Source organism: Monodelphis domestica, chromosome 4, assembly GCF_027887165.1.
Source record: "Monodelphis domestica isolate mMonDom1 chromosome 4, mMonDom1.pri, whole genome shotgun sequence".
Taxonomy (NCBI): domain Eukaryota; kingdom Metazoa; phylum Chordata; class Mammalia; order Didelphimorphia; family Didelphidae; genus Monodelphis; species Monodelphis domestica.
In genome coordinates, this window is record NC_077230.1 from 441746411 (window position 1) to 441756343 (window position 9933).

The window sequence follows — 9933 nt, forward strand, 5'->3', positions numbered from 1 at the left end:
TGGATTTGCAGTGTTACCTCATGCTAAAAGGAGTTAGAACTCTGGCTGCCATCAGAATGGGATGGGAATGGAACCTCCAGCTAAGAAAAGGAGGTGAGCAGTTGAAGATTCAGATCTTTCCCTTTTGAACTGAGGAGGGAAGGAGCTATCCTCACTAAGCTTATCTAGCTATAAAACTTTGTTGAGCAGAAGAGATCCAGACTAACCATCTGTCTTAGAGTGATTGGATAGACTTTTTCCCCTTTGGGGAAGGCAATAGACTATCCATCAGAAGATTTCCTTCAGAAGCTATATCTCTGTGCCAAGAAATACATAATCTTGAACATATAGATACTAAGATCATCTGGGACTCAGTCCCTAGACTTGAACTTCAACCTCCCGAAGAAACTATAGAAGAGGAATAGTTCAGGGATTCCCGATCCCTCTTTCCTAACTTATACCGAACCCCTTATCTAATAAATAGATGTTTCAACTTACTGAGAAATCAGATATCTTCAATGTACTAAGTGGGATCATAGATATAATCATCTAAAGAAGAAAATAGGAACAGAGACTGAAGGGAATTTCTCTTACCCTTAAGCTCTGGTCAGATATAACTCCATTTTCCTTAGACAACTCTGCGGAGGGTGGGGGGGGGAGAGGAGTGGTGTTCCTCTTTATCTGTTCCCTCCCTTTCAGTTACCTGTAAAAACTTTGGTTCCTGATTTCCCGCTATTACAGAGGAAATTATTCAATCCTTCCTTTGGACATTCCAAGATATCTCTGATTGGTGAAGTTACTAGGGAGGTTGTCCACTAATACATTCAATCTTCCTCAGACCCAAAGGGGATATACTAGAAGGAAGAGCCTTATCTATTAATTAGGTTTTGTGGGATAGAAACATTCCTTGGAATTTCCAAGAATGAAAGAAATGTAAAAGTCAGAGGGATAATAGAGTATATAAAAATAAATTCTCAGTCTCTAAGGGTCAAAAAAGTATGAAAAAGGAAGAGGGGGCCTATAGCTAAGTGTGGGGTATGGAGAGGGAGGCTTCTGTACTTCCTGCTTTACTCTAGTTTTTCAATAAATATCCTTTTGTAAAAGAAATAAATGTTGGTGGAGGGGGCAGCTGGGTAGCTCAGTGGATTAAGAGTCAGCCCTACAGATGGGAGGTCCTAGGTTCAAATCTGACCTCAGACACTTCCTAGCTGTGTGACCCTGGGCAAGTCACTTGACCCCCATTGCCTAGCCCTTACCACTCTTCTGCCTTAGGTAAGGGTTTAAAAAAAAATGTTGGTGGAATCAGGGTGAGCTAAGCCATGTCACTTGTAACAGTTAAAATTTAGGGAAACTGAGGCAGGTAGAAATTAGCTTCTCTCTGCAAGGAGTATTATATTTTTAGAGGTTTATTAAAGGTTAAGGATTAAAGAAAATAACAGAATAAGAAAGCATGTGTTTAGGTCCAGAGAGGCCTAGACACAACTTCACCTACATTATGAAAAGAGATGCATCTGCTTGGAAGCAGCAACAGGAAAGAGAAGAGACCCCTGCCTACGGTGGAGACCCTTTAAATCATAATTTTCTCTTGGCCCAGGTGAGAACTCAGTGAGATTACAAAGCATTCTGGGGAAGTGGAGCAAGGGCTTCTGGGGATTGAAGTCCTGGGTTCAAGTCTCCATTTTTACACACTTGGTTAATTGATACTGGAGAGATAGCAACTGGCTAAATGACATGGTGGGACCACACTGGTGGTGGCTCATTAGCAATGGACATTAGGGAAATGGTGACTGTCCTGGGGACGTGACCTTCCAGTGTGAGGACAGGTCGGGAGGATGAGTCCCAGCACCTAAACTCTACAGAAGCTAGAGGTCTAGACAATCCTGAACACAGGTTGAAGCTAGTCAGGAGGTAGTGAAAATAGCAGAAGAGACCACCCTGGGCTCTAAGGCAGCAGCTCCCCAAGCTGCCCACCATCAGCCCCTTATTTTGGGGTTTTGGTATAATTCTTTGGCTCCCAGAACCCAGGAATCCTAGTCTATCTGGTTGGGGATTGAACCTTGTTTAATGAGGAAGGGTGGGTGACAGGATCTAGTTGGGAGACTCTAGAGAGACCAGAATTGGCCAGTTATGGAGAGAGAGGAGGGAAGATGTGAGGCTGCTCCTAAAGCTGACCAGGGGATCTGTCCTTGGTAATGGGACCTGAATCATCAGGAAAGAGCAAGAAGTGTTCCATCCTTCTGACCCCAAATGACTCACCAACCATCTCCCCTCCAATACCTTGCTCCCTCCCACACACATCCTCCCCACTGCATGGCACCATCAGTCAAGCAGGACCCACAGAGAGGAAGGAAAAGTGAAGCTGGTCAGAGAGGCTCAGGGAGGGGAAACAGTACAGAGCTGGCCCTGGTGACATCGTGTGCCTCAGACCAGCTCCAGGTCAGTCTCAGTCCCCTCTCCCACCAGCCTCTGAGAGCACCATGACTCCTGCCCTCTCAGTCCTGCTGTGCCTGGGTGAGTCCTCAGCAGCCCCCATCCTGGGAAAGGGTGGACTTTACCCATCAAGTCTTACCTATCTCACCCCCTAACTCCACTGTGCTGAGGAGGAAACTTTCCTTCAGAGAAGGGAAGTGACAAGTCTAAGGTCACACAGCAAGGGTGGGGTTGGAGGGGAGAAGCTGGAACTCTTAGGGGGGTTTCCTGGAGTCCAACCTCCTTCACTCATAGCATCCCTAAACCCTGGCCCTGAGCTGTCTCTGTCCTTCCTGTGGGGATGCTGGGGGAGGAGCCGTGAGTAATCAGGGTCTTCTCTGCCAGGGCTGTGTCTGTGCAAGAGGACAAGGACCCAGGCAGCAGGTGAGTCCTTCCCCCCACAATGCCCCTGCCCAGAGGACACAACTGCCCCAGGAGAGGGAGCTGGGGGAGGTCTGGGTTGGGCTGACAGTCTATAGAGAGGGGACCTGGGGTGGGGGTGAGGTACCTACAGAAGGAGGATCCCCTGGACCTAACAGCTCTCCTTCCCTTCCAGATGGACTCCACAAACCCTCCCTCAGGGCAGAGAGTGGCTCTTTGGTGCCCCGAGGAGGAGCTGTGACCCTCAGGTGCAGGGGATCATGGGAGGCTGAAGAGTGGAGGCTGGAGAAAAAGGGAGGATCTGGATGGTCAGAGATCAAAACTGTGAGACAAGCTGGAAATGAGGGCGAGTTTTCCCTCTTATCTGTGACATCATATGATGCAGGGACCTACCGATGCCGCTACAGACATTCATCCTATGGATGGTCAGAGCGCAGTGACCCCCTGCAGCTGGTGGTGACAGGTAAGGCAGATCCTCCCCGCCCCAGTCTGGGCTGGCTCAGGGTCTCCACAGCTCTGGATCCCTCCCCAGCCCAGCCTGGCCCCGAGTGTCCCTCTGGCTCTGCCCTTCCTGGCTTCTCCCCTGCGTCTGCCTCAACTCTCTCTCTGGGGGTGGGAGAAGAAGGGAGGAATCAGCATTTCTATAGCACCTACTATGTGCCAAACATATTATCCTTGTTGTCTCATTGAATCTCTACAACAACTTTGCCAGGTCAGGGCTAGTGTGATCCCCATTTTACAGATGAGGAAACTGAGGCAGAGAAGAAGTGACATGCTGAGGATCACATAGTTGGGATGGCTGGATTTGAACTCAGGTCTTCCTGACTCCAGACCCAGGACTCTCTCCACTGCCCCATGAGCTTCCTCACTCAGCTCCCACCTTGGGGTCAGACAGGAGGAAGGAGAAGCTCAGCTTGGACCAGACAGAGCTGGGGGCTCCCTGGGGATAGGCCAGGGCTAGTGGGGCATCTCCCAGAGCCAGGAGAGAGCAGAGGGTGGAGCTGCTGCTGCCCAGGACCCTCTCCCAGCCCAGGTCTGGAGCAGAGTGTCAAACCTGCCCCCTCCCTGCCCCAGGGCTGCTCAGGCTCTAACTCCAGGGTCTCCCCCCCCCCCCCCCCAGGCCTCTCTGCCCCGCCCTCCCTGGCTGCCCTGCCCAGCTCTGAGGTGGCCTCAGGACAGAACGTGACCCTGCAGTGTCGGTCAGAGCTATATCATGACTGGTGCGTCCTGTGCAAGGAGGGAGAAGAGATCACTCAAAGCAGGACCCGGAGACATGGATGGGGGCATCAAGCTGACTTCTTCTTCCCTGCTGTGACTCTGACCCAGGAAGGCACTTACCGATGCTTCGGCTTTTATAGTTCTTCCCCCTCTCTGTGGTCCTCCCCCAGCGCCCCCCTGCTGCTCCGGGTCTCAGGTGAGGCAGCCCCAGCCCCGCCCAGCCCCTCCCATCCCTCCCAGCCCCCCCCCCCTCTCCCAGGCTCCCCCTCTGCCCTGGGGCTCCTCCCTGCCTGCTCAGGCCTGTCCCAGGGACCCCAGAGGCCAGGAGGGCTGGGGAAGAGGAGGCTCAGAGGGAGGGCACTGGAGCATCCTCAGGGAATGTAGACAGTGAGGCCGCTCCTCATGACCCCTCTAGACACTCCCCACCATCAGCAGCTTGTTCAGTGGCGCTGGTCCCACATCAAGATAATCTATTCAGCCCCAGGAAGGGGTTTGAGGAAGACAGAGCAGGCCGGAGGTGGGGGGGTGGGGAAGGGGAGGCATATCAAATCCCCCCAGGGCCCCCTCTTCATCCTGTCCCCGTTCTAGGCACCTCAAAGGATCCTTTCTTCCCCCCAAAGCGCTGACTCCCCCAGCGCTGACGTTCCCCCACGCAGGGAGTAACTGCTTCCTCTGAGGACAGGGTGGGGGTCTCTCTCTCTCTCTCTCCCAGTGCTGACCACTTTCTTTCTAGGTCAGACCTGAGCCACCCTTTTTCAGGGGGAAACTAAAGCATGAAGAGGGCTGGAGGGAGGGGACGGGGACAGAGGAAACACCTGGCTGGGGTGGAAGGAAGGACAGAGCTGGTCAGGGAGGGGGAAGGAGGGGAGCAGAGAGGGGCAGAGCAGCCCTGGGAGGGGTTCCAGTGACCCTGATCCCCCAGGAGACATCCCCATCTCCAGAGTGAAGAGACACCCCAGTAAACTGAAAGGGATTCTGAGTGAGGTGGAGGCAGGGAGGCAGCTGGCAGGGAAAGGGGGCCTCAGCCAGGTAACAGGATGGAGCATCTGAGGCTTTGCCAGGAGAACTAGTTGGATGACAGAACTCTGGGGGAGGGGCTGGGTATGTTCTAGGACAGGGAATGTGGGGGAGGGTCTGGGGGTGACACAGGCGTCTATCAGGAGATTTGCAGATCCCAGAAGGATGGCACAAGAATGACGTCTTTGGCCTTGTCTCAGAGGCTCTCTGGCCAGGGACAGTGTTCTTGGGCCACATGGGTCCACAGTGAAGAGGGCACCATTGGGGTTCCTGAGTCCCCCTCCATTTCCCCCTCTCTTTGTATCTAGGTTCCTCTAAAGCCCTAAAGCCTCTCCCATCTCTCCCCTTCCCCAGGAGCCTCTGGGCCCTGCCTCTCCTCACCCACACAGCCCTAGATGAGACTAGGGGGTTGGGGGCTCTGCTCCTCCTTGGTTTCCCCAGTATAGAGGGGGTGGTCTCTCAGGCACCCCAATTCCCCTAAGCTGGAAGCACCCGAGGGCCCTCCTCCCCCTCCTCCCTCCTCTGCCCAGCCCAGCCTCCCACTGATCCAGCAGTCTCAGGGCTCTGGCCCCAAGGCAGGGGGGACCTCAGGGCCCTGCAGCCAGCCAGGACAAGGAGCCCCAAGGAGGATTCAGAGGGTCCCTCCCTGCCACACCAGCTCCTCCATTCTCCTCCCAGGGTCCCTGCCTGTTCCCAGAATCCCCCAGAGCTCAGAGGGGGTCCCAGGACTCACAGGAGCATCAAGTCTCAGAACTAGGCCAGGAGAGGTCCTGAGCTCAGGCCCATTTGACAGATGGGAAATCCCTGAGGCCCACAGAGAGGAGGGACTTACCCAGCATCCCTCACCCAGCAAGTCTGGGCACAGCTGGGCTCACACCCATCTCCAGACCCTGCAGCTCTCCTGGTCTCTCTGGATCCCCTGCAGAGCCCCCAACTCTGTCCCTTCCTCATCCCCAGGGACCTCTCCAAGCCCCGAGTCTGAGGACAGGCTCTTAGGTAGATACTTGGAGGATTCCTGACAAGGTGTAAGGAGGCCAGGGGTGGGGGTGGGGGGCTGGATGTCCAGCCAAGGTTTGTCTACCCCATGCAGGGGGTCCTCATTTTCCACCACTCCTCCTGCAACACTTTATTAATCTTCCGCCTCTAGGCCTTTACCCAGGCTGTGTCTCCAGCCTGGAATGTTCTCCCTCCTCACCTTCTCTTATAATGCAAAGATGTCTCAGACTAAGTCTCCTATAGGAAGTCTTTCCTGATCTCTAACCTGCCCCCTCCCTCGATAGTAGTGACCCCACTGCTCAGATGGGACTGATTTATTTTTATAGGAGAAAACAGAGGCTTGTCCGTTAGTGTCAGCCCCTGGAGGGCAGGAGCTGTTCTCTATTTTGCCTTTGTATCCTCTGGGCTTGGTCTAGCACAGGGTCTGGCCCAGGGTCAGGTTAATGAAAGTCTGGAGGACTGAATCCTGGAATAATCTGGGGGCCCCTGAGGACAGGGCTGGGTCTCCTTCCCTCCCCCTGGGGGTGGCACAGGCAGAAAGTGTTGTCATGGCAACCCAGAGAGAGGAGAAAGTCCTACTAGAAAGGTTGGAGGGGGAGGAGGGGGACCCTTAGCCTGGGCAAGGAAGGCATCTCTGGTGACTTTGGGGTGCAGCTTCTGTCTAGGGAGGAGATCAGAGCCAGGCTACAGAGGGGGGAGGAGCAAGTGAGGGGAGGAAGTGCAAGCATGGAGGTTGGGGAAGGAGGGAGCTGGGAAGAACTGAAGGGAGAGCAGAGGAAGGACTCAGGGCAGGAGGAGGCAGGAGGCTGCCCAGCCCCTCAGCCCCTCCCCTCCCTCATCCACAGAGCCAGGCTACCAGCAGGGGAATAACAGGCATCTCCCCAGGTCAGGGCAAGGGTCTGGGAGGAGGATCTGAGTGCTTGTGGGAGATGAAACCTGGGTGAAACAGGGGCTGAGCACCGGGCAGCCACTTCTCAGTGACCATCTCTGATCCGCAGATGCTGCTGCCCTGGATTACACTGTGGGCAACCTGGTCCGCCTCACCTTGGCTGGGCTGGTCCTCGTCCTCCTGGGGGTCCTGCTGGCTGAGCACTGCAAAAGCTCCAGAGGGCATCCGGTCCAGGGAGTCCTTGGCTGAGCCCTCCGGCCAGAGCAGCCCCCGAGACAGAGGAAGGAAGGAATGATCAAAACTATTAAAAAATCAAATTTAAAAATGAAGCCCAGAGCTGCCTATGTGCCATGTCTGTGTTAAGCACCAAGATTCAACTAACAAAAGAGCAAGAGACAGAGACAGAGGGATGAGAGAAGTAAAGAATTCCTGGCCTCCCAAGATTGACAATGTTTGGAGTAGACAAAGCCTAAAAGAGAGAGAGCCACGAAAAAGAATTTCATTCTGGGGAGGTGAGGGGAAGGGCGTAGGAGGAGGGATAGATGTGCAAAATGATATAATATTGTACAATGTACTTCATTGGTAACATATTGAATATTAGTAATGTTTTCTTGTGTGTTTATCAATTAAACATTTTTATATATAAGAGAAAATCCTCTTCTTTATGGGGTCAACAGGGATTCATTTATACAACCACAATTTTATCTATCTGTCTTGGAATGTATAGACATAAGAGTCCTGTATTCTAGAGGGACAGGAATTGGGATTACAACCAAAAATCATCTACCCAGGAAAACTGAGCATAAGCCTTCAGGGGACAAAGTAGATACTTAATGACATAGAGGACTTTCAAGCATTCTTCTTTATTTTTTATCCTTACCTTCCTTCTTAGAATCAATACTGTATATTGGTTCTGAGGCAGAAGAGTGGTAAAGGCTAGGTAAGAGGGGTTAAGTGACTTGCCCAGGGTCACACAGCTAGGAAGTGTCTGAGGCCTGCTTTGAACCAAGGACCTCATATCTCAAGGCCTGACTCTCAATCTGCCGAGCCACCCTTGTTCCCCCCTTTTCAAGCATTCCTGATGAAAAGACCAGAGAGGAATAGAAAATTTGTCTTTCAAATACAAGACTCCAGAGAAGTATAAAAGGTAAACAAGAAAGGGAAATTATAAGAGATTCAATAAGCTTAAATTGTTTACATTCCTATATGGGAAGATGGCACTTGTAGGTCCTAAAAGCTTTTTCATTATTAGGGCAATTAGGAGTATTCAGAGACAGAGGGCCTGGGTGTGAGTTGTCTGGGATGGGATGATATTTTATAACATATAATTAAGTGATGAGAAAAAAGGATGCATTATGAGAAGTAGAAAGGGGGAGCTGAAGTGGGTAAATTATTTCACATAAAAGAAGCATAAAAAGGCAGTTTTCAAATGAAGAAATCAGAGCTATCTCTATTCATATGCTCTAAATCACAATTCCTGGAGAAATGCACATCTTAAAAGCACTGAGGTGCCACTTTATACTATCAGATTGGTTACTATGACAGGGTAAAATAACAGAATTTGGAGGGGATGTGGGAAAATGATGACACTGATTCAAGGTTGGGAACTGATCCAACCACTTTGTAGAACCATCTCAAAGGGTCACCAAACTGTCCACGCTGGTCTGCATCCCAAAGACATCCAAGAAAAAGGACAAGGGCTTCTACATACAAAAATATTCATGGCATTTGTTGGTGTGGGAAAAGTATTGGAAATGAAGGAGATGGTCAGCATATTGCATATGATTTTATTGGAACACTGTTTGGCTATAAGAAATGATGAGAGGATACTTGAAGAGAAACCCGGAGGAATTTTAAGAATGGATGCAAGGTGACTGACGTGAGTGAAACCAAGGATTTGAACTCAGCTTTTCTTCACCCCAAGTTTAAGGCACTAGTCACTCCTCCAAGCTCTTACTACAATTTCAGGGAATTAAGGAGAGGTATAAGAGGAAGAGATGGCAAAGTGAAAGGGCCCTTGACCTGACTCAGAGCACTGGACAGGAAGGATAGAGGGAGAGGAAGATGAAAGAGGCTGTCTCAGCTCCTCCCACTGCCTTCTCTTCCTTGGGCCTCCTCTTATCACTCACATACTCAGGCTCCCCTGTAAGGGCACAACAAGAACCCCTCAGCCCAGGGGTCAGAGTCTAGACTAGGCTGGGGTTGAGGAACCTGGGAGTGGGGTCGGAGGGGTATCTGTACTTACATTTATGGGGGCCTTTGATAAGAGAGGTCTTGTCCCTGTCTCAGTGATGGTCTTCCCTGCCCTCATCTCTAGCAGATCTTGATTCCCAGATTACACTAGGGGCAACCTCCTCTATCTCAGCCTGGTAGGACCAGCTCTCATCATCCTGGGGGTCCTGCTGGCTACACGTGGCATACACATAAGCAGAGGTGTGGGAAAATATTTACATCAAGTTTCTTTGAGAAAAGATCTGATCTGGCAGAGACCATTGAGAAGGAGTTCAGGATCCACTGACAGATGGGAAGACAGAGCTATACTTCTTTGAATGAGGGATCCTAAAGAATCATTGAGGGTTGAAGGCAATAGTCCTGCCCCACATCAGAGAGGGACAGGGGCCCTGCCTTACCCAGAACCAAACCTTGGCCCAACATGATTCTGCCAGATCTTTCCCTCAGTCCTTCCCTACTTCCCAACTGATGCTGCTGAGATCCTATGCATACCCCTACAGTCTCCTATCTACCGCAATACTGTAACAGTTAAAATTTAGGAATATGGGGAGACTGAGGTAGGTAGAAATTAGTTTCTCTCTGCAAGGAGTATCATATTTTTTAGAGGTTTATTAAGGATTAAGGATTAAAGAATATACAAGTAAGAAACATGTGCCTAGGCCAGAGGCCTAGACAAAATAACCTCACATCATGGAAGAGACACGTCTGCTCCAAAACGGAAGTCCAAAAGACACCCAAAAACCTTTGCCATC

General features: G+C 51.2%; 1 protein-coding gene across 1 annotated transcript; it reads left to right on the top strand.

The window, feature by feature from the left end:
• Nucleotides 1-2456: 2456 nt before the first annotated feature.
• Nucleotides 2457-7602, top strand: LOC107649186 (leukocyte immunoglobulin-like receptor subfamily A member 5). Its single transcript, XM_016422713.2, has 5 exons — nucleotides 2457-2490; nucleotides 2794-2832; nucleotides 3005-3292; nucleotides 3950-4243; nucleotides 7059-7602. The coding sequence occupies exons 1-5, from the start codon at nucleotides 2457-2459 to the stop codon at nucleotides 7196-7198; spliced, it is 795 nt and encodes a 264-aa protein (XP_016278199.2). The 3' UTR covers nucleotides 7199-7602.
• The last annotated feature ends 2331 nt before the right edge of the window (nucleotides 7603-9933 follow it).